Source organism: Lemur catta, chromosome 17 (genome assembly GCF_020740605.2).
Source record: "Lemur catta isolate mLemCat1 chromosome 17, mLemCat1.pri, whole genome shotgun sequence".
NCBI classification, from domain to species: domain Eukaryota; kingdom Metazoa; phylum Chordata; class Mammalia; order Primates; family Lemuridae; genus Lemur; species Lemur catta.
The window spans coordinates 23,938,300-23,962,884 of NC_059144.1; the positions used below are offsets into that span (position 1 = coordinate 23,938,300).

At 51.4% G+C, this 24,585-nt stretch overlaps 1 protein-coding gene across 2 annotated transcripts; it reads left to right on the forward strand.

Annotated features, from left to right (window-relative positions):
* The first annotated feature begins 46 nt into the window (after positions 1–46).
* Positions 47–23,618, forward strand: E2F1 (E2F transcription factor 1). 2 transcript variants are annotated; one of them, XM_045528805.1, is made up of 8 exons: positions 47–171; positions 9,590–9,758; positions 18,020–18,110; positions 18,479–18,698; positions 19,812–19,964; positions 21,795–21,909; positions 22,012–22,234; positions 22,352–23,618. In XM_045528805.1, the coding sequence occupies exons 2-8, from the start codon at positions 9,594–9,596 to the stop codon at positions 22,597–22,599; spliced, it is 1,215 nt and encodes a 404-aa protein (XP_045384761.1). In that variant the 5' UTR covers positions 47–171; positions 9,590–9,593; the 3' UTR covers positions 22,600–23,618. The 2 variants fall into 2 exon arrangements, with proteins under 2 accessions (XP_045384761.1, XP_045384760.1); XM_045528804.1 differs by lacking the exons at positions 47–171; positions 9,590–9,758 and adding an exon at positions 12,973–13,373.
* Positions 23,619–24,585: the final 967 nt, after the last annotated feature.

Sequence of the window (24,585 nt, forward strand, 5' to 3'; positions counted from 1 at the left end):
TTTTTCGTAGAGACCGGTTCTCGCTCTTGCTCAGGGTAGTCTCCAACTCCTGACTTCAAGTGATCCTCCCGCCTCAACCTCCCAGAGTGCTAGGATTACAGGTGTGAGCCGCCGCACCTGGCCGCCTTAGGGATCATTGAGCTCAGAGGAAGGTCCTGAGGTCTCTTTCTGGTGGGTATGTTTCTTCTGACTGCTTTTATATCACAGAGGGCTCCTTGCTAATGGGCAGTGGGTTAGAAATACTTAAAAAAAAAAAACCATTAAGTTCCTGACCTCAGGTGTTGTTCTATTGGAGGAGTTCTAAAGCTCCACTGTCCAGTAGAAACACGATGTGAGTCATGTAAGTGAGTACATTTTTTCTAGTAACCACATTTGAAAAAGAAACAGGTAAGATTAATCTTAATTATATACATATATATTAACCCAGTATTTCTAAAATGTTATTTCAACATAATTAACAAAAAATTAATATTTTGCATTCTTTTTTCTGTACTTCAAAATCAGGTGTGTGTTTTACACAACACACCTCAATTTGGACCAACCATGTTTCTAGTGCTCAGTAGCCACATGTACCTAGTGGCCACCATATGAGCAACACAGATATAGAATACCTGTATTCCCAAAGAAGATTCTAGTGGACAGTGCAGATCTAGAGCTAGAGGACATGGGTTTCTGTCCTCATTCCACCACTGTGTAACCTTGGGGAAGGTTCTGGGCCTCTCAGAGCCTCAATTTATCATAAAATGAGGATAATCATGCTACCTGGTGTCCACATTGGACTTTACAACTATAGCTGCTGCCACTAATACTAATTACTTCCCTTTAGTGAATTCCTACTTCCTCCTGGGTGCTTTGCACATATTATTATTTATTTTTTTTATTTTTTGAGACAGAGTCTCACTCTGTTGCCCAGGCTAGAGTGCTGTGGCGGCAGCCTAGCTTACAGCAACCTCAGACTCCTGGGCTCAACCTATCCTCCTGCCTCAGCTTCCCGAGTGGCTGGGACTACGGATGCGTGCCACCACACTCAGCTAATTTTTCTATTTAGTAGAGATGGGCTCTTGCTCAGGCTGGTCTCAAAATCCTGAGCTCAAGTGATCCTCCCACCTCAGCCTTGCAGAGTGCTAGGATTATAGGCGTGAGCCACTGTGCCTGGCTGTACATACTATTTTTAATCCATGCAATAACCTTGCAGGTATGTGTTTTGATCCCTATTTTATAGATGCAGAAACTGAGGGTGAGACAGGAGAGTAACTTGCCCAAGGTAATACGACTCATATGACAGCCTAATCAGAATTTCAAGCCAGATCTGTCTGATTTCAAAGCCCATGTTTTTTTTCAGTGCCTTGCTTCAAATTTAGAAATGAAGCTATACTATGCAAATGTTAGCTAGTTATAGGATCTGGGCCAGAAGGGGGTGTAAACTGAAATGCCTACAGGGGCCTGCCGTGGCATAAATGGAAGTGTTCAGGGTGCTATGCAGTAGGGAGTGATGGGGACATAGTAAACTGGAGGCTTGTGTGCCAGTCTGATGCTTTAAAACCACCATGCTAGACAAATTAAACAAGTCTCCAGGAAAATTTTGTCTATGGGCTACCAATTTGAGACCCTTGGTCTAGCAGGTACACTTCTATTAATATATTTTCCCCACCAGTCTCATTTTTTTCTTTCCAGCATATTACGGGGGTACAAATGTTTAGGTTACATATATTGCCTTTGCCCCACACAAGTCAGACCTTCAAGTGTGTGTGTCTATCCCCCAGACAGTGCACACTGCACCCATTAGGTGTCAACGTACCCATCCTCTCCTCCCTCCCCACCTGCCTGACACCCGATGAATGTTACTACTATACGTGCACATAAGTACTGATCAGTTAATACCAATTTGATGGTGAGTACATGTGGTGCTTGTTTTTCCATTCTTATGATACTACACGTAGTAGAATGGGCTCCAGTCTCTTTTTGTATGTTAGAATTACTGGTAGAAGTGTACACATGAGTCATGGGAGATCTTATTAAAATAAAATACAGATTCTGATTCAGTAGGCCTGGAATGGGGCCTGAAAGTCTGCATTTCTCACGGGCTCCCAGGTGCTGCCACTGCTGGTCTGAGCCATACCTTGACTAATGAGGGAGTTGGGGGTGATAGGGGCCAACCATTATTATCCATGTGAGAAATCGGTCACAGAGCTGTTAGGGAATTGAGGTGGGATTATGTCCCAATTCTACAAGCAGTGTTCTCAGCCACATTTTACTGCAAGCTGGGAGTAAGTGATTTTGAAGATCCTTTAACTCACTCTGTCGAGGTTAGGAGGAGTGGGGTACCCTGCCTCCATTCTCTGTAACTTACCACATCAGTGCACACCGGCCAACTTTTCCAGTTGCCACTCCTATGTCTTTTTGCCTGACAACTCTTGCCGCTGGTGCCTGTTCTGCTACCCTGCAGTGGCCTGAAGCACTAGGGGATTGACACATCCCTGGAGCAGCCCTTAACCAATGGCTGATAAATACCCTACCCGGCAGCCCTCAGCCCGCAGTGGGATGACCCAGAGGTGTGTGCTCTGCACTGGCTTCCAGAGCTCCCCAGCAGGACTGAGCTCTGACTGCCCACAGTGCTAACTTGCTTGGTAACATGCTCCCCTACCTCCCTTCCTCATGCCTCGACCACTGCTTCCTGCAGCCACCTCCATACGAACCACTTGCTTGCAAATCCTTGTCTTAAGGTCTGCTACTGGGGGAGCCCAAACTAAAACTGGCCTCTGGTGCAGCAGGTTGAGAGGCAGTTATAACATGGTGGTTAGGGACATAGGCTTTGGGTCCATAGTGCCTGGGCTCAAGCCCTGTCCCCACCATTTCCTTGGGCAAGTCACTCAACCATTCTGTGCCTCCGTTTCCTCATCTATAAAATAGGCATTGTGATAGCACATGCCTCATAGGGTGGTCTGGAGGATTAGATGATACGACACATAAAGTGAGCACTCAATAAGTGTTGCTGTTATTTCTAATATAGCAACCAAATGTGGGAGGAGGTATGGTCCTGAGAACTGAGCACAGCCTGTTTTTAGCCTGTCCTGCCCCCCTGCTGGAGGTAAAGCCTTGGCCACCTGCCCTCCCGAAGTGTCCCCACTGCTGCTGGGTGTTGGCAGTCTCCACTACCGACTGTCTCTGCTCTCTAAGAATAGGTTTCCCTCACAGATGGCATCTCTCTAGATCCTGCCAGAACATCTGGTGCCTCCAACTGCACACTCCAGGGAGGAAGGCGGTGTGGTCCTCACCGAGGAGCAGGGCTCTGTCTTCCCGCAGACCTGGGAGGTATCCCACTCTGCTCTTCCTAGCAGAACCTCCCTTTTCCAAGATCTGCATAACGGGGATGCCAAAGGGCTTGGGCACACAGTGGGCACTGCAGCTGCTAAATGCTTATTCCTGAAACATCACAGTGCTTTAGTCTGTGTTTATTAAGCATCTGCTACAGTCCTATTAAGTCTTTTGACATGCAAGACTGCAAGAAAAAAAATTTAATCACATACATACACATAGTACAAAACTCCAACAGTTATAAAGACTGTAACAGGGAAAGGTCAGGTTCCCTCCTACACCCATGTGCCACCCCCAGGGTTAGCACTTTCTAGTACAGCCTTCCTGCGATGCTCTATGCACAGCTGCCTCTCTTTGTCTTACAAGAAACTTTTAAATTGCAAGGTCATCTCAACATTTTGGCATTTCCTCCTGGTCTGCTGCTGTGTTTGGTTTCTCTTTGATCAATAATCCGATATAAAACTGAGTCCTTTCCTTAAGCCTATCCCCCACCCCCCACAGCTCCACCTCCCAAATATCATGGGCAGGTCCTCAGTGTGACCAGCGTGAAGATGAATCACCCTAGATGTCCCGAGCCTTGCAGTGGATGGCACCCAACATTCAGGCCACGCAACTCCAAGTGAAAGGGGGAGGACAAACCAAAGTTAACGTGGGGCCCTTCTGCTGCTCCAGTCCCAAATTAGAGATGTTGAGTGAGCCCATGTGAGAGCAGTGACTCACAGGCCAAGTCGCCAAGGAGCTCCCTCATTTGATGCTGCCGCTCCAGCCTTCCGCGTCGGGGCTCCAGAAAGGATCCTGGCTACAGGGTTCCTTCCACATTGTTCACTTTTACCTCTCCATGAAGTGCATCTTGGGCTTATAAGAATTAGGCTTTGAACCTGACTCCCTCCTAAACCTGAACACCGTGCTGTGCTCCACCTCCCCAAACGAACCCTGCATCACCACAATCTGTGACTTCAGATAGGTCGCTTTCTTTGACAAATTAGAGGGTAGTTATAAAAAGAAATGTTATTTTTTTCCCCTCCCCTTGTCTTATTCCAGATTCACAGGGAAAGAATGTGTCTTACTCCACCTTTGAAGAGCATTTTGAGTGAGAGGGCTTTGATTGTAAGCAGAGGGTCCCCCGCAGGACTCACTCTTGGGGGCTGGAGGCCTCTCCATCCCAGGTAGAGGACAGAGGGAGAGCTGAGCTCTCTTCTAAAAGTATTGTTTTGAGAAAGGGCTTCGAACGCAGGGCTCCTTGTTTTCTGTGCCAGAACTCTGTGCTCAGCTGCTGTGAATGTCGTGATTTAATACACAAGACAGAAACCAGGCGGAATTGAGATGCAGGTCCCACGGTCTGTGTCAGAAACCCTGTTCTCACTGCTCTTCCGGCCTCTCCCTCCAGCCTCTTCTTCTGGGCTGGATATCAGCTGAGGGAAGGATGGGGCCAGACTATATCAGCTGTTTTAGGACACTCCTTTTTAGAGTGTCTTTTTTTTTTTTTTTTGAGACAGTTTCACTAGCTCACAGCAACCTCAAACTCCTGGGCTCAAGCAATCCTTCTGCCTCAGCCTCCTGAGTAGCTGGGACTACAGGCATGCGCCACCATGCCTGGCTAATTTTATATATATATATATTTTTAGTTGTCCAGCTAATTTCTTTCTATTTTTTTGGTAGAGACAGGGTCTTGCTCTTGCTCAGGCTGGTCTCGAACTCCTGAGCTCAAATGATCCACCCGCCTCGGCCTCCCAGAGTGCTAGGATTACAGGCGTGAGCCACCATGCCCGGACTAGAGTGCCTTTTTTTATGTGTCATGAACCCTTTTGACATCTGGTGGAGCCCATCGGCCCTTCACATGCTGTTTCCAAAACCCATTAAATGAAATACATGGGATTACAAAAGAGACCAATTCATTGAATACTGAAATAGTTATCAAAATATTTTTTTAATTTGTGATTTAAAAAATTTGTGTGTCTAAGTTCATGGAACTTGGGGTTTGTGGATCCCATATTCAGGGCCCCTGCTCGAGAGTGGCCTTCCCAGCCCAACCATGTGGCAGCTGTCCTTGTTTAACAAGCTCTGAGCATGGGAATCATAAAGTAATAGCGAATGTTGGTCGAGTTCTTACTCAGTGCCAGGTGATGGTGGGGGCCAGAATTCAGCAGTGAAAGAAGCCACTTCTGCCCACCTGGGGCTCATAGGCCAGGGAGGGAAGACTCACTAATGAATATGCAAGTTAGATTTGGAGAGTGGTAGGCGCAGTGTGGTGATACAGAGCAGTGCAGCAGGGTGACTTGGGCAGGGAGAACAGGAGGCGGTTTTTCCTGGAAGGCCTCTCGGAGGAGGTGATGTTTGCTCTGAGCCCTGAACAATGAGGAGAGGACTGTGCATAGCTGTGGAGGAAGTGTGTTCCCACTCAAGGATCCTGAAAGTGCACAGGCCCTGAGGAGGGAACAGCATTCCAGGGCCTGGAAGGGGCCAGCGTGGCTGAGACAGTGCAGGGGGGGGGCTAGCTGGGTCCATCAGGCAGCTCTGTGGGCCAGGGAAAGGAGTTTGGGTTTTTCTCTAAGCATGGTGGGCAGCCTTTGGCAGGTCCAGGCAGGGGAGTGACGTGATGTGAATTACATTTTGGGAAGACCCTTCTAGCTGCATGTGGAGAATAGAGTGCAGGGGCCAGGCTGGCAGCCTGGACCCCTGTGAGAAAGCCCTGTGGTGGTCTAGGTGAGAGACCATGACAACCTGGACCAGGTAGGGGGTGGCGAGTGGTGACAGAGGTAGAGAAAAGTGGGCAGATCTGGGTGTACTTTGGAGGGAGACACAGTGACTGTGTCTCTGAGCTTTGGAGGTGGGGTGATGGAGAGGGGAGTAGTGAATAATTCCTATGTCTCCCCTCCTTAGGCCTTGCCCCCCTGCCTCCTCAGCCCCCCGCTGCCCTCCATGGCCCCTCTGGAGCCTGTGGCCTGCCCACCCGGCCCCTGGCACACCGGGCTTCCCAGCTGGCCCTGATTGTTGTTACTCCCCAGGGAGTCATGGGAACACGCTCCCCCAGCCCCTGCCACCCCCCTCTCCTCAGACAGGGCCAGGCCCTAACAATGCCCCCTCAGCCAGCCAGTGGCCTGGACACAATGCCCCTGTTTCGGTTGGTTGCCAGCTCCAGGAGGCCTGCTGGGTTTCCTGGCCTGTTTGGCATATATATAACTCTGGCTTCCAGCAGGGATTTTTTTGTTTAAAAAAAAAGAATCCCTGGCTCCTCCTCTTTGAATATCTTAATATATTATAAAACGTCTTTCTCTTCCCATCCTGAGGCCTCCCCTCTCCCCTCCCTGACTGCACTTGCCATGTGCCCATCAAGCTGGGGACCAAATGCAGGTCAGCAGGTGTCAGCGAGAAAATGAGAAAAAGAAAGAAAAGCTGAGCGCTCCACCACGGCCGACCTCGAATGTGCTGGTGATAGCGAAGATCACGAGAGTACCCTAAGGGCCCGTGACATGGCAGCACTGTGCCCGGCACTTTTTGTACCATAGCTCATCACTTCCAGGACGACACTGACAATGAGCTATGCCATCATTTTCAGCCCCTGAGAAAGAAAAGAGCTACTGACTTAAAAATGGACATTCCATTGATTGTCTTATGTACCTCTGTTTTGGAGATGTTAAAATATGAAAAAAAAAAACCAAAACCTCTTAGAATCCATGGAATATGACATTGTCTCACCTACACACTTTATTGCCCTCCAAACATATTTTTTTCCACCTTGTTTCTGTGCCTGCCTGTGCCTAATAGAATGTGGGGGGCAGTGCAGAGATTGCTTCCTGAAAACTCTCCTATTCTGCAGCCTAACAAGAAGTTTTTCTTTTTCTCCCGAGGAAAAATTGAGATGAGAATGTAAGCAAGCACTTTCAGGGCTCATCCTTCTTCTTCTCTCTCTTTTTTTTTTTTTGTTTAAGACAAGATCTGGCTCTGTCACCCAAGCTGAAGTGCAGTGGCGTCAGCATCCTCCCACCTCAGCCTCCCTAGCAGCTGGACTACAGGCGTGTGCCACCAGGCCCGGCTACTTTTTCTTTCTTTCTTTTTTTTTTTTGTAGAGATTGGGTCTTGCTCTTTTGGAACACTATTATTATCATCCCCATTTTACAGATGAAAAAATAGCCCCTCGGCTCTAAGGGGACCCTACGCCCTCCCTGTGGCCCTGGTCAGGGCCAGCATAGCCATATGTCCAGTTTTGCCCCTTTCCTGGGAAAAGCATGACTCCTCAGAGGTTTGGGTGGTACAGAGAGAGGAAGTTGCACTGGGAGATCCCTTAGAGAAGGGAGGTCCCCAGAGCAAGAAGAGCTCAGGGAGTGCCTGGGCTTGAGGGGCGGGCAGCTCACTAATCGACCTGAGACCTATCCAGTTATATTGGACCTCGGACCCTCTGCTCAAACCCCACTGAACATATGGGCCGACTGATGGTCCAAGGCCACACAGCCAGGCTGTTGGCTGGCACTAAGCCCCACATCTCCTGTTTCACCACGAATGTCCACTTTTCCTGCTCTTCCTTGTCCATGTCTTATCTAGTTACCTGCAAAACAGAGAAGCTGTGCTGGTACCAGTTGGTTTCTTGACAGTAACAATACAACTAACAGCAGTTAACATTTATTGGGTACTCACTCTGTGCCAGGCACCGTACTTGAGGAGTTGCAAACTCATACCTAGAATGTTCACTGAGGCAAGCCAGGGAGGGACTGTGGTGGCCTGGAGGGTCAAGGGACTGGCTAGAGAGGGGACAGTAACTTCTTAGCATTGTGATGGCCTGGCCAGTATTGCCAGATATTTGAATTTTTATGTAGCACTTTCCAATTTCACCAAATCTTAAAACTAATTCAGGCCAGGCGCGGTGGCTCATGCCTGTAATCCTAGCACTCTGGGAGGCCAAGGTGGGTAGATCCTTTGATCTTAGAAGTTCGAGACTACCCTGAGCAAGAGAAAGACCCCGTATCTACTAAAAGTAGAAAGAAATTAGCTGGACAACTAAAGATATGTGGAAAAAATTAGCTGGGCATCATGGCGTGTGCCTGTAGTCCCAGCTACTCGGGAGGCTGAGGCAGAAGGATCGCTTAAACCCAGGAGTTTGAGGTTGCTGTGAGCTAGGGTGATGCCACAGCACTCTAGCCCAGGCAACAGAGTGAGACTCTGTCTCAAAAAAAAAAAAAAAAAAAAAATCCAAGAGTGTGAATCACTTCCCCAAAATCATATAGCCAGGAGGCCACAGAGTTGGGGTCTGCCTGACTCCAGAAGTTTGCTTCTATATTAGACTGCCTCTCCGATGGGTAAGGGGCCTGTTCAGACACAGCAGAATTGGCACAGTGACAGAACATCTCCAGGGACAGTAAACTGTCAGTGTACCATCAAGGGATTATTCAAGAGGAATGAGGAGTTGCAGATGCAAAACTCCCTACCTCCCTCTGCCAGAACTCAACAATGGACGTCTCTGTGCCTCCTAATAAAATTAAGTCATTACAGAATCATTTCTCCCAATTATGCATTCCTTATAATGATGGGATATTCATGTTTGGAGATTTTTTTTTTAAAGCTAAGAATGTATGTTTAGGGGAGGTGCTGTATGTGGAATAAATAGGTTTAAATTATTTGTGTCACTTGTCAAGCTTCTTAACAAGCATATTGTGCAGGGACATAGAACTAAATGCTTCTTAACTCTCCCACGGGACTGTGAGCTCCAGGTGTCAGAGATGAGTCTGTTTTGCTTAGAGCTGTCTCCCCAGCACCTAGCACAATGTCTGACACATAGTTGGCGCTCAATAAATATCTGTGGATTGAATGAATGAAGCTCAGAGGAAGTGAATTGACTTGTCCAGGATCACACACACCAAGATTCCCATTTACGTCCACCTGATTTAGAAGCTCATGCTGTCACCTCTACACCATCCTGCCTTTTGGAAAGAACCAAGGGAAAATTGTCTCCAGGCAGAGGATCATGGACCCAGGAGCTTCCATCACCTTTGACCCCTCTAGAGTGAGGGGTTGACAGAGGTTCTAATGGGGGTTAAACCTCTGCTAACTAAGCCACCAACCACCATAATACCTTTTGGAAACCACACATTATTATCTCGACAGCCCTGAGCTTGGCTTTCGGATTATTTACAGAGGGTGGCAAGTATGAAAGGCAGGCCCTGGGTTTTGCACTGGAACAGGCCAAGTTCTCATCTCAGTTCTGCTGTGTGACCTTGAGCTGTGAGTGCCCCCTCTCTGAGCCTCCTTCCTGCAACATGGGATAAACAAGCTTCATTTACAGGATTATGGGGTTGAAAGGAGCTCATCGATGGAAGTGGCTGCCCAGTGATCGTGGAGTTTTTGGAAGCCTATCAGCTGGAGGAGAACTATTGACATTGAGAACAGTCTTATCGGGATCTGCCAGGCTCAGGGCCAAGGGGCCTCATCTATCAGGCCTTTTCTGCTTTCAAGTAAGTATTAATAGATACAGAAGGCCCTTATCTCTTCCTTGGTTTTATGCTGGGAATTCTGGTCTTCAGTCCTTTCTGCTGCAGCAGGACTTGAGGGACCGGGAGAAAGGCACCCACTTCTACCTGGGATGTGTACTTGAATACTTTGGAGAGGGCAGAGCTTTGGAAAACCCCCAGCCTTAGCCTCACCAAGCCTGAATAATAGCCTTGTCATTTATTAGGTAAATTCATGCCCTTTAGGCCTCAATTTCCTCATCATAAAATGGAGCAATAATAACAATATATGTCTCCCCTCTCCAGCAACCAGCATGGTGCTTGGTATGTAACAGATGTTCAATAAATGTTTGTTGAATGATTATTGGATTTGTGAGGGCTTTACAAAAGTGAGTGTCACTTTACAAGTAAGTTATAAAGAGTTTGCTCACTTTACAAAAGTGAGTGTTAACTGTTACTGGCACCCTGTGGGAAGGTGTGGGGAAGGGACGCTCTCTCCATCTGGAAGGGAAATGTGCCAGCTTGTCTCACCCTCTGTTAGCGCCTGGCTTGGTTATTGAGAATGAGACCTAACCCTTGGATTCTCTATGGGGGTAGGAGTAGAGGGGGACAGGCAGCCCCCAGGGGTCAGAATCCAGTGTAGGCCAGACTTTGTCACTGGATGGCTTCACAGTTACCTTCACCTGAATGGGCCTCAGTTTTCCCATCTGTATAGCAAGAGGTTTATGTGGTCTCTGTGGTCCCTTCTAGTTTTGGCGCATTGTAGGATTTGCAATGAGTAATTTCACAATTTGTTAATTAGAGGAGGAAAGCAACTCCTGCTGCTTTCCTAAACCACCTCATAGCTTATAAAACACTTTCAAATCCCTTATACTTTTTTTTTTTTTTTGAGACAAGAGTCTAGCTCTGTGGCACAGGCTAGAGTGGGCTAGAGTGCCATGGCATCAACCTAGTTCCCAGCAACCTCAAAGTCCAGGGCTCAAGTGATCCTCCTACCTCAGCCTCCCGAGTAGCTGGGAGTACAGGCATGCACCACCACGCTTGGCTAATTTTTTCTATTTTCAGTAGAGATGGGGGTCTCTGTCTTGCTCAGGCAGTCTCAAACTCCTTGCTCAGGCCTTGGCCTCCCAGAACGCTAGGATTACAGGCATCCCTTATCCTTTTCATCCTCATGGCAACCCTGGAAGGAGCCAGAGCAAGGTCTATGTGCCCATATTACAAATGAGGAAACTGAGGCTGAGAAGCATCCTTAGGAGCTATAATTTAAGGCTGTACCACATATGTTGGTTATACACATATACCAATTTGTTCTCAAATGTGAGCAGGCATAAGAATCACCTGGAATGGGGAGGAGGGGCAGTGTTAAAATGTAGATTCCTGAGCATCTAGAGATTGTAAACTGGCAGGGCCTGGGTGGACCTAAGATTGACTAGTGCCCAGGTGATTCTGAAATTAAAGGCCAAAGACCACCCTTGGGGAACCATGGCTTCTTTGTTGCATTCTAGGTAGCCTCTGGCATCAGCTTCTGTTTTTTTTATAACCTTAATCAGCACCTGTTCTGGGCCAGGCCAGTGTTGGGAAGTGATACTGGAGCTCCCAGACTGGTAGGGAAGGTAGATTGGAGTAATGGAGTGTGTGGTCAGCACTGGAACAGAGGCAGCAGCGAGCAATGGAGGAAGTGAGTAACTCTGACTCTGGAGGGCTTCCTGGAGGAAGTGATATTTACACTGGGCCTAGGAATTTGTTTTTATTTATTTTATTTTATTTTATTTATTTATTTATTTTTTTGAGACAGAGTCTCACTCTGTTCCCCGGGCTAGAGTGCCGTGGCGTCAGCCTAGCTCACAGCAACCTCAAACTCCTGGGCTCAAGCGATCCTCCTGCTTCAGCCTCCCAAGTAGCTGGGACTACAGGCATGCACCACCATGCCAGGCTAATTTTTCTATATATATATATTTTTTAGCTGTCCATATAATTTATTTCTATTTTTAGTAGAGACGAGGTCTCCCTCTTACTCAGGCTAGTCTCGAACTCCTGAGCTCAAACAATCCGCCCACCTCGGCCTCCCAGAGTGCTAGGATTACAGGCGTGAGCCACCGCGCCTGGCTGGGGCCTACGAATTTGATTCTTGTATGTGTCCTAGCTACTTTTTTCTTGTGGGTCACCCCTACCAGACAGCAAGCAGGTTGGTAGAAATTATAAATCTCTCCATCTTCAGTGTTCGCACAAGTTCTGGGACAGAGAAGACGATACTGATCAAATCAGCTGCCCTGAACAAATGACCTGAGCAAAAATACTGATGGAGATGTCCCAGGGCTTCAGGATTAGATTCATTTTCATACTCAGCCCCCTCACCTCCTCCCTTTGTGAGGTCTAACATGGAGTTACCTGAAGGTGGAAACGCTTCATCATACTGTAATCAGTTACCTCTCTGTTCCCCTCCTCCCTTTTCACTACAATGTGAGCTCCTTGGGACCAGAGTCAAGGTCTGAACTAAGGATAGGGCACCGACCAAGCAGGTGCTTGAAACCTTTGTTGAATGACTGAATGAGTTCAAGCAGAGGCTGTGTGGTGGCTACTGAAGGGATTTTGGGTAAAATGGCGCTTGTAGGAAAGCCCCAGGCTGTATCTGGCCTGACATCCTTCCCCATTTCCTTGCACACTCTTCAGCTTGGGCTCTGGGTGAGAGGGATAGGGCAGGATTTGAGAGTAAATGGCATAGCTGCAAGATGAGGATGGGAGATGTGACTGGGACTTCGGAGGTGGGTCTGAGGATCCAGGGAAGAGGGGCAGCTTCTGAAGATCTGAGCTGAGAGCGTGGGGGCTACAGGTCGGTTGAGGGTCTGGGGGTCACATGGCATCTGCTGCTGGTGAGATGCCCAGAACCCAGGCTCGGTCCTGTCTTCACTAGGAAAGGTAAGCAGGATGGGGAGCGTCCCGGCGGGGGCGGAGGCGGGGTCCGGTTCCCCACGCCTCCAGCAGGGGCTGCCCGGGCTGGGGGCGGGGAGTGTGAACGCGCTTGGCACCGCCCGGACAAAGCCTGCGCGCGCCCCGCCCCACGATTGGCCGCACCGCCCCGCGCCGCCGCCCCGTCCCGCCCTCCGCCGCCGGTCCGGCGCGCTGCAGCCAATGGGAACTGCCGCCGCCGTCTTCGTCACGGCCCGGACAGCCAATGGCGGCGGCGCTCGGCGGCTCGTGGCTCTTTCGCGGCAAAAAGGATTTGGCGCGTAAAAGTGGCCGGGACTTTGCAGGCAGCGGCGGCCGGGGGCGGAGCGGGATCGAGCCCTCGCCGCGGCCTGCCGCCATGGGCCCGCGCCGCCGCCGCCGCCTGCCACCTGGGCCGCGCGGGCCGTGAGCGCCATGGCCGTGGCCGGGGCCCCCGCGGGCGGCCCATGCGCGCCGGCGCTGGAGGCCCTGCTCGGGGCCGGCGCGCTGCGGCTGCTCGACTCCTCGCAGATCGTCATCATCTCGGCAGCGCAGGAAGCCAGCGCCCCGCCAGCTGCAGCTGGCCCTGCCGCGCCCGCCGCCGGCCCCTGCGACCCTGACCTGCTGCTTTTCGCCACGCCTCAGGCGCCCCGGCCCACACCCAGCGCGCCGCGCCCCGCGCTCGGCCGCCCGCCGGTACGGACCCTGGGACGTCGGGCTGAGAGCGCTGCCTGTAGCGCCGGCTCACACCCGAGCGGGCGCTGTGTTTGGTCTGGGGTCAGCGGAGGGCGGGGGAGGGGTGGACTGAGGCGCCGGGGCTGGGCGGTGCAGAGCCTAGTTTGGGCCTCTGGGCCCCGCCCTAGGGTGCGGGGTGACCTCAGGCCGGTCCCTATTTGCTCCTGTGTGCTCTAGGGCTCAGCTTCCTCACTGGAGCCTCTTGAGCGTCGGACTTAGTGATAATAATGGCCCACGTGTATTCAGCTGGCGCTTACTGCATGGCAGGCCTTTGGCAGAGACTTACTTCAAGCCAGCTAAAACTTACAACCCCGCTATGGGCTCGGTGTTGTCACTGTGACCATCTGACTGTGTCCATCTGACTGTGAGGAGGAACTGAGGACCAGAGAGGGAAAGTGACTTGCCTCTGGTCGCACGGCTGCAGGTGGTGGGGCTGGGATTTGAACTGAGGCCTGCTGGCTTCAGATCAGACTTTGTGGCTGGGTAGTGAGCATGGCTGCTTGGGGAGGTTAAAGGAGGGGATTGGGAGAAGGTCCTGGGGCCTGACCATTGGAGAATCATTGAGGAGACCCTCGTTCCTGCCTTGATGCTCGACTGCCAGGTGCAGGCCTGGCCATGCAGGCCTCTGGGGACAGCCCTCCTGGCTGGGAGGCCTTCTCTGCAGGGGCGGGGCAGCTGGGCCAGCTGCTGATCCCCTCCTTCTGCCTGTCCTTCCATCTGCTGCCCTCCACCCTCCCAGGCCCTGGTTGCCATGGAACCTCATTAATCAGGCAGGCAGACCCCTGAGCCTCTGTGGAAGGACTGGGTGGGCTGGGCCTCTGGGAGCTGGAGAGGAGGTCTCCAGAGCCAGGAGAGAGAAAAGGTCCCAGGGAGATTGCTTGATAAAGTCCCTGATCCCTGAGCAGCAGGAGACTCAAGACTGGTTCAGATTGGGGGGTGGGGAAGGAAGAGGGACAGGAGAAGCCGGTGGATTACAGTGGGAAAAGGGAGTGGAAGCCTGGAGCTTGGACCTGTGGGCTGCAGGACAGGGTGTGGGGACTAGTTTGACTGGCACAGCCTGTGGGTGAAGGTGGGGCACGCAGGCAGGCAGGGGCTGGCCAGGCAGGATGGGGTCTCAGCAGGGGGCTTGGAACAAGTGGGAGGGGTGAGGCAGGGCCCAGGACCAGGAGGTAGAAGCTGCTCAACTGCTGATGGGGGTGTGGGTGGCAGCTGGTCCCTGAGGCATCCTGGGAAGGCTCCCCAGCCCCCTTGGCCCCATGCCCAGTGCTGCCTTCCTTCCAGAATCACCAAGATGCTAATAATAATAACAATAGCAGCCACCATTGTCTTGATGATTTGTGTGCCAGGCTCTGTGCCAAGCACTTTACCCAATTAACTCGTTTAACCCTGTTAGTAACTGTCCCTTTTTACAGATAGGGAAGCTGAGGCCCAGAGATGTTAGAACCATCCTGTGTCATTCAGCTAGTGAGTGGTAGGACCGGATTTCCTGAGTGGCTGACTGACCTCAGGGATGCCTTGTCTCCTGGGGATGCTAATAGAGGTTGAAGAAAGCACAGGAAGGTCTTAGGGGCCCTTCCTCCTAGTGAGTGGGAGGGGTTGTAGCTTATCTCCTGCTCCAGGGGCTTGTCCCTGCGGGTACCAGCTTGGGATCTGGGCAAGCATCCTCCCTTCAGTTGTGTCACAAGCATTTAGCAGGCCCAGGGCTGCAGAGACCTAACAGAACCTGTGAGTCCTGTCCTCAGAGTTGAGCTGCAGGCAGGGTTATGGGCTTCAGGCTCAGAAGGAGGGACGGGGCAAAGAAAAGTGCCTTCTGCTTCACTCGCAGTGGTGTCAGGGGCAGCCTCGTTGGCCTGAGTGTTCCATTCATTCAATAGTTGCTGAGTTAGCGAATGCCTGTGAGGTGCTAGGCACAGAGACAAGTAAGGAGCCCCTGCCCCACAGTACTACAAGCCACTAGGCCTTTTCTGAAGGTGGGGAGGGGAGGGTCCTGGAACTGAAGTCTGGAAATATGGCCCAGCTTTTGGCCTCCAGCAACTTTCTGCACTGACGTTTGGGGCAGTCGTTGAAATAAGCTACAGACTTGGCTTCTGCAGCAGTGAACATTCATTGAATGCCTTCTGTATACAAAGCTCTGCAATTCAGCCATTCCTTCTGCCCTGGCCTGTCCACTTCCACCCTGTTGTCATGGCCCTTAAAAAAAAGAGCTATTAGAGTTTTCCATTATAAATATGATACATGTGAAACTAGAAAGTTGAAGGGGGCAGGATCCCACCTCATCCATTTTTCCTTCTGTTTTCTTTCCCTGAGGTGGTTTTTGTTTTTTAGGTGGTTGTGACAATTTTCATTTTTTAAACTTCTAAAAATTTTAGTTTTCTGTTTATTTCCATGTTCATCCTTCACACTGCACAGATAAGGCAACAGTCTTTCATGGTCTTCCCATACAGATGTCACCCCGAAATGCATTCTATAATAATAGAAACGGAACCAGGGAAGAGTTTCATAAGCTTTTTAATTCAGAAAGAGATCATATAAATATATTGCCCTGTAACAATATTTTGCTTGTCAATATGTCTGAGGATTCTGTGTCGACCTACCTCAGTGCTTCATGACAGCTGCTGTTCCAGGGGCTAAGTGAACACTTTTCAGGACTCTGCTTCATGAATGGGTGTTTGGGTCATTCGGATTTTTTCACCAGTGAATATCTTTGCCCCTGGCTTTCGGGGCCCCTGTGCTGGAGGTTATCTAGAGAGAAGTGGCAGAAATGGGCATCTGCTTAAGGTCTTGTTTTAGGGGGTGGCGCTGACGAGACTTCAGGGATGGGCAAGGGGGGTGGCCTCAGGGAGGAGGAGGGAGTGCGGTTGGCTAGAGAGCGGGTGCGTTCTAGTAGGCATGTGGAGGCCTGGGTTCTGCACCAGCCTGTTAGGGTGAAAATCTGTCTCTGCCTGTCACTTGCCAAGGTGGAGGCCGTCACCTGCTCAAAGGTGGTTGGAGGGCTTGGTGGGCGAGTGCAGTGCTCAGGTGTGGTAGCTCTTCTTTTCCGGGAGTGGCGTGTGCATGGGAGGGAGCGTCATGATTTGGAAGCGTGTGGGGTGCTTCATTCAGCAGACATTGCTGGTGCTTAGGCTCCATGGCAGACACCAGATGCAGAGATTATTTAGACCGAGGGCCCACCTATGAGGGTGAGACGGACACATCTGCAGAGATTTGTATCGAGAGACAGAATGTGAGGAAAGGTCGGGTTTGAGACAGTTCACAGGGAGAAGAGGTGACATCTCTCCTAACTGAAGGATGAGGTGCCTGGCCACAGGGGTGGAGGCAGCAGGTATGAAGGGGGAGGCAGGGAGGCAAGGGCAATCCAGGGAGAGGGCTAAGGCTCGGAGGCACAGATTTGTGAAAAACGTGACTCAGCGGAAGTTCATATGGAGAAGTGGTGGCAGATGTGGGCAACAAGGCAATGGGGAGCTGGAAGAAGGTCTTAAGCAGGGGCAGGGACAGGGTGAGATTTGTAAGAGGCCCGGCTACAGCTGAGGCCAGTGTGAGGACTGCTTAGCAGCCCAGGTGGGAGGTGACAGTGGCAAGGAGTGCTCGGCAGCTAGGTGTGAGGAGGGTGGCAGGCCGGGCCGAATGAGATTCCAGCTCTGGAAGCCCCGTGCTGTTGGAGGGGAGGGTCAGGGTGCCTTTGAGCTGCCTGTGGGACTCGATCCTTGAGTGTGGAACTGAGCCAGAGGCCATGGAGGTTAAGAGCTTAGGTTTTTCCTCACACCTTGGGTAGAAATCCTGGCTTTGCCTCTTCCTGTATATATGATCTTGGGCCTCCCTGAGCTTCAGTTATCTTATCTGTAAAATGGGGCCATTATTGTACTGCCAGTGCATAGGATGCAATGAGGTAATGTTCGCAAAGCTTGGTGAGCACAGCTGCTACCATGGTTGTAGATTAGTCAAAACCAGAGAGGAGGCAACTTGCCCAAGGTGCTTGTGTACTCAGTGGCTTAAAACAACAAACATTTATTATGCAGTTTCTGTGGGTGGGGGCTTCGAGGAAGACGTAGCTGGATGTTTCTGGCTTGGGGGTCTCTTCTAGGGTTGCAGCCAAAATGTTGGCCCTGGCTACAGTCCTCAGAAGTAGTGACTAAGGTTGGAGGATTTGCTTCCAGGCTCACCCATGTTCCTGGTGGGAGGTCAGTTCCTTGTCACTTGTGCCCATCATTAGGGCTACTTGAGTGTCTGTATGACATGGCCTGTACTTAAGGGGAGGAGAATAGGGGTCATCTTTTGAAGGAAAAGTATTTAAAACTTTGCAGACATATTTTAAAACAGATTTGTAGCGAGAGACAGAATGGGGGGAAGGAAAGAGGCAGAATTTGAGGTAGAGAAGTGGTGGTGAGGCTGGGGCTTGAACTTGGGTCTTCTGCCTTCCAGTTAAGTGTCCATCCTGTGTGGTAGGATTGTGACCCTCAGGCTGTGTCACCTAGGATCTCCCTTACATACTTAGGCATGCTGGTAGAGAAACTGAGGCAGGGGGCAGCCCAGGGGCACCAAGCCCTCAGCCAGGTCTCCTATGGCCTCACTCCTGGTTACTGGGCATCCTCCCGTTGTTTTTGCCACAGGTGAAGCGGAGGCTGGACCTGGAAACTGACCATCAGTACCTGGCTGAGAGCAGTGGGCCAGTCCGGGGCAGAGGTCGCCACCCAGGAAAAGGTACCCATGGAGCTGAGCAGGCCTCTGACCAGGCTCAGGTTGGGGGTGTGGACAGACAAACATGCTTGCAGACTAGAGTTTGGCTTATCAGGCCTGGGCCTGGGCCAGGCCTCTGGGGGCCCAGAGGGGCAGCCGGAGTGGCCTCCTGGCATGGTTTCCCCAGGCCCTGGGGGGTGGGGAGTTCCCTGGCTGGAAGAGGAATGCTGTGGTTGGCAGGCAGCAGCCAGAGGGCCTCCCTGTGTGGCCTTGCCAAGGGGAAGGAGCCATCTGCCCCCTCCCCACCCATCCTCCACATTGCCAGGGAGGCAGGCCTTGCTGGGGTTTGGGGTGGGTGCTGAGAGACCCTGCCTTGATTGACTCCCCTTCAGGTGTGAAATCCCCGGGGGAGAAGTCACGCTATGAGACATCCCTGAATCTGACCACCAAACGCTTCCTGGAGCTATTGAGCCGCTCAGCTGATGGTGTTGTCGACCTGAACTGGGCGGCTGAGGTGCTGAAGGTGCAGAAACGGCGCATCTACGACATCACCAACGTCCTCGAGGGCATCCAGCTCATTGCCAAGAAGTCCAAGAACCACATCCAGTGGCTGTAGGTATCAGCCAAAAAGGGCAGACACAACTGCCCGTGCCAGCCTGGGGGGTTTTATAGCTGGGGAAACTGAGGCTTGGGAGAGGTGGCTTCTCTGAGGTGACAGATGCTAAGAAGTACACAGATCTTACATAGCCAGCTCAGTGTAGCTTTACATATTTATTCACCAGGGTTACCACCTTTCAGATCAAGATATGGAACGTTTCCAGCACTCCAGAAGGTTCTCTTGGGCCCCTTCCCAGTCATTGCCCATCACTCCCACCACCAGGTGACCACTACATGACCACTATTCTGGCTTCTGTTGCCATTGATGAGATTTGTCTGACACGGATGTTTATTCTTTTTTTTTTTTTTTTTTTTTTTGAGACAGAGTCTCGCTCTGTTGCCCAGGCTAGAGTGCCGTGGCGTCAGCCTAGCTCACAGCAACCTCAAACTCCTGGGCTTAAGCAATCCTACTGCCTCAGCCTCCCGGGTAGCTGGGACTACAGGCATGTGCCACCATGCCCGGCTAAGTTTTTCTATATATATTTTAGTTGGCCAGATAATTTCTTTCTATTTTTAGTAGAGACGGGGTCTTGCTCTTGCTCAGGCTGGTCTCGAACTCCTGACCTCGAGCGATCCACCCGCCTCGGCCTCCCAGAGTGCTAGGCGGGTGTTTATTCTTGTTAATTTTGATTTTAATTTTTCCTTCTCACGTCTCTCCAGTCATCCTGCCACCCTCTCTTTGATACATCTGCATTTTCAGTTTTTGGTAGATCTTTCCATTTTGTATCTTTTTTTTCCACTTGACAACGTGTGTTGGAAATGCTTCCATGTGTGTACTTCCGATGCATTCTCGTCCTTTTATACAACCATAGTACTCCGTGGTGTGTCTGTGCCATCATCTAATTCTCCAGCCCCCTATGAGGGGCATGTAGGTATTTGCAGACATGCTGGCCAGACTTTAAAGCCATGACGGCCTGATTTGGAGCCCAGCTGAGGAGCCAGACCCAGAGGGGGCAAGGGTGTGCCTGGGTCTCACAGAACAGGAGTGGCAGCAGACTCAGTCCCGAGAGCCAGGGCTCCTGGGCAGAGGGGGCAGGAACTGCTAACCTCCCTGGTACCTCCCCACAGGGGCAGCCATGCCACGGTGGGGATCGGTGGTCGACTTGAAGGGCTGACCCAGGACCTCCAGCAACTGCAGGAGAGCGAGGAGCAGCTGGACCACCTGATGCACATCTGCACGACGCAGCTGCAGCTGCTTTCTGAGGATTCGGACAGCCAGCGATATCCTTGGATTGGCTGGAGGGCACAGAAAGCGGCTTGGCAGGCGGGGGCCCCACCCATGTGGGACCAGAGAGGCTACCCTGGGCTCTGGATTCAGGAGGGGGCTCTGGCTTTGGATGCAAGTCCTGGCCCATCATTTTCTCATATTTGACATTGGACAAATTAACCTAACAGCCTTCCTGGGACTGTTTCCTCTCTGAAAGGGGGATAATAATATTCAACCTGAAACTGTGCAGGTTAAAAAAGAAAAGCTAGGCTGAGTGCAGTGGCTCACACCTGTAATCCTAGCACTCTGGAAGGCTGAGGTGGGAGGATTGCTCGAGGTCAGGAGTTCGAGACCAGCCTGAGCAAGAGTGAGACCCCCGTCTCTATTGAAAAAATAGAAATTATCTGGACAACTAAAAATATATAGAAACAATTAGCTTGGCATGGTGGCACATGCATGTAGTCCCAGCTGCTTGGGAGGCTGAGGCAGAAGGATCGCTTAAGCCCAGGAGTTTGAGGTTGCTGTGAGCAAGGCTGACGTTCACGGCACTCTAGCCCGGGCAAAAGAGCGAGACTCTGTCTCCAAAAAAAAAAAAAAGTAAAGCTAGTACCGGCAATAACATTTAGTGCAGTGATTCAGTACATAATTATAGCTTCAAACTTAAGAGATATCTTTCATTCATAAAAATAAGAACTTCATTAAGATATGTTTTCTTTTTAGTAGATACCCAGATTGTTTTTTTTTTTTTTTCTCTTTTTTTTTGAGACAGTCTCTCACTCTGTTGCCCGGACTAGAGTGCTGTGGTGTCAGCATAGCTCACAGCAACCTCAAACTCCTGGGCTCAAGCGATCCTTCTGCCTCAGCGTCCCAAGTAGCTGGGACTACAGGCATGTGCCACCACCCACAGCTAATTTTTTCTATATATGTTTTTAGCTGTCCATATAATTTCTTTCTATTTTTAGTAGAGACGGGGTCTCACTCTTGCTCAGGCTGGTCTCGAACTCCTGAGCTCAAACAATCTGCCCACCTCGGTCTCCCCGGGTGCTAAGATTACAGGCGTGAGCCACCGCGCCCGGCCCCCAGATAGTGTTTATGAATTTTGGGCACAACTATCAAGTGACACCAAGATCATGGGTCAAAATAAATTCCCAGAGGTGGGTGTGGTGGCGCTCACCTATAATCCTAGCTGCTCAGGAGGCTGAGGTGGGAGGTTCACTTGAGCCCAGGAGTTCAAGGCCAGCCTGGGTAACAGTAAGACCTCACCTCTAAAAAACAAAGAAAGAAATTCTCCGCACCAGGCCTGGGTTAGGATAAGCTGTTTTTTGTTGTTGTTGTTTTTAAGAGACAGGGTCTTGGCTGTCGCCTGGGCTGGAGCATGGTGGTGCAGTCATGGCTCACTGTAAGTTTGAGCTAGGCTCAAGCTATCCTGCTTCAGCCTCCCGAGTGGCAAGGGCGTGCCATCACACCCAACTAATTTTTTTATTTTTTGTGGAGACAGGGTCTCACTATTGCCCAGGCTGGTCTTGAGCTCCTGACCTCAAGTGATCCTCCTGTCGTGGCCTCCCAAAGCACTGGAATTATAAGGATGAGCCACTGTCTGGCCTGTATTGACCATTTTATGTGGAATTGTTGCAGGCAGCCATCATCATTATCTAGGGATTATAAGGGTAGAAATGTCCCATTGTACAGACATAGACATTGAAGCTCAGGGGAATGAGGTAGGTTTTTAGCAGGTGGGAGGTTGAGAAGATAGTGACTAGGCAGATGTGGGCCCCAACTTGTGAGCTGTGTGGATGGGTGGCCCCCCAGGGGTCAAAGGTCACATGGTCCTTGACTCCACCAACCCTAGCCTATGTGACATGCCAGGACCTTCGTAGCATTGCAGACCCTGCAGAGCAGATGGTCATGGTGATCAAAGCCCCTCCTGAGACCCAGCTCCAAGCTGTGGACTCTTCAGAGGTGAGACCTGGGACTCTAGGCCTGCCCAGGAGGGGCTGGGCTGGGCTGGGGCAGTGGTGGTCCCTGGGGCCTTAATTTACCCTGTCTGCTGTCTCCACCCAGACTTTTCAGATCTCCCTTAAGAGCAAACAAGGCCCCATCGATGTTTTCCTGTGCCCTGAGGAGAGTGTGGGCGGGGTCAGCCCTGAGAACACCTCATCCCAGGGGGCAGCTTGTGGGGAGGAAGACAGGGCAGCTGACCCTGCCACCACAGTGCCACCACCACCATCTCCCCCCTCATCCCCCACCACGGATCCTGGCAAGTCCCTGCTCAGCCTAGAGCAAGGTGGGTGAAGGTGGGTGGGGTGGGGCCCCTGTTCAGGGTGGGTGGGCAGGCATGACATCTCCCTCTGTCCTGTCTGCTGGGGCGTCCCGGGCCTGTGATGCTCCCCCATTTCCCCAGAACCGCTGTTGTCCCGGATGGGTGGCCTGCGGGCCCCTGTGGACGAGGACCGCCTGTCCCCGCTGGTGGCGGCCGACTCACTCCTGGAGCATGTGCGGGAGGACTTCTCCAGCCTACTCCCTGAGGAGTTCATCAGCCTCTCCCCGCCACATGAGGCTCTCGACTACCACTTTGGCCTTGAGGAGGGTGAGGGCATCAGAGACCTCTTCGACTGTGACTTTGGGGACCTCACCCCCCTGGATTTCTGACGGGGCCTAGGGGGACCAGGGTCTCCTGAGATGCCCACCCAGTGTCTGCAGCCCTGGAGCCCCCTGCCCCTGGCCGTCCTCCCCACTCCCCCGATTGGAAACGTTTAATTTATACTCCTCTCTCCTATCTTCAGTGGCGTCTAGCTCTGGGGTCTGGCTACTGCCAGGAGGCTGAGCAAGCCTGGAAGGGAAGGATTCTGTGTGTGTGGTGTGTATGTGCATGCACTCAACACCCTACACGTGTGTGCCTGGGCTGAGTGTGATGTGTGAGCATGTGTGTGTGCATGTACCGGGGAATGAAGGTGAACACATCTGTGTGTGCACTGCAGACACGCCCCAGTGTGTCCACATGTGTGTGCATGAGTTTACGTGTGCAAGTGGGGGGGCTCTAACTGCACTTTTGGTCTTTTTGCTCCGGGGGCCCCACAAGGCCCAGGGTGGCCGCCTGCTCCCAGATTCCTGTGCACTGACCAGGCCGGGCAGGGAGGCCTTGGCTGGCTGGGTTTGCAGGACAGCGAGAGCACTTCTGTCTTAAAGGTTTTTCTGATTGAAGCTTTAATGGAGCGTTATTTATTTATCAAGGCCTCTTTGGCAAGCCTGGGAACCAGCAATGGGTAGGAGGGTGGGGCTCATACCCTGACTCCCTATACCCCTGGGCTAGGGCAGGGGTCCCTGAGCTGTTCTTTCACCCCACCCCGAAGGAGCTGAGGCCTGAGTGATTTATTTATTGGGAAAGCGAGGGAGGCAGACAGATTGACTTGACAGCCATGAGTGGGTGGATGGTGGGGTGGGCCCTCTCCAGGGGGCCACTTCAGCTGCGCCCCCAGGATGGATATGAGATGAGAGAAGTGAGTGGGGGACCTTCACTGACATGGGCAGGAGGGGTGGCGAGGGGGCCCTCCTGTGGTGTTAACGTGCCCCCTTTCGTTGCTCTGCCCCACCCTCCAACCTGCACTTTGATTTGCTTCCTAACAGCTCTGTTCCCTCTTGCTTTGGTTTTAATAAATATTTTGATGATGTTTGGGCTGGGTTCTGGAACTCTATTGGGAGGGAATCTGGGGATGGGAGGGGCCAAGGTTGCTGGGAAAATGCCCGTTCTCCACTTCCCTTCCTGTCTCTGGATGATTTACTTTGATTTAAGCCCCATAATCCTAAGAAAGGTAGGCTTCATCACCATCTTGGTCCTAACTTAAAAACCAGTACAGTAAATATTTTTGTAGAAAGTCAGGAATGCTACCTAAGTCAAAGTAATGAGTAAACTCTCCCCAGCCCCAGAGGCCACTCTGATCGGTTTGCTGCATTCTTCCAGACATTTGTGGGCATTAGTAAACATGCAACAGATACAATGGACTGGTTCTGTGTCAGGTGCTTTCCAGTTCTGGGTACAAGTGTGTTCCCTCCCCTCATGGAGCTCTCAGGGTCTGATGGAGATTTGCACAAATGAGAAAATCAGGAGGGGCTTCCTAGAAGAGGTGATGCTTGAACTGAGCTGTAGGGAAAGTAGGAGCTAACCAGGAGGAGTACAAGCAGAGACTAGTATGGGCAAAGGCCCTGGGGTAGGAGGGAACAGAGCACAGAGGACCAGAGAGAAACCAGTGTGGTCAGAGGGTGCTGGAGAGGGTTCAGTCTTGGGCTTCTTTTTTTTTTTGAGACAGGGTCTTGCTCTGTTGCCCAGGCTAGAATACAGTGGCATCATCATAGCTCACTGCAACCTGAAACTCATGGGCTTAAGCAATCCTCCTGCCTTAGCCTCTGAGTAGCTGAAACTACAGGAGTATGCCACCACACGGGGGGTAATTTTTCTATTTTTTGGTAGAGACAGCATCTTGCTCTTGCTGAGGCTGGTCTCGAACTTCTGGGCTCAAGCAGTCCTCCCACCTCGGCCTCCCAGAGTGCTAGGATTACAGGTGTGAGTCACCGCGCCCTGGCAGTCTTGAGCTTTATTCAGGGGACAAGGAGTCACTAGTCTGAGATAGGAGTGACATG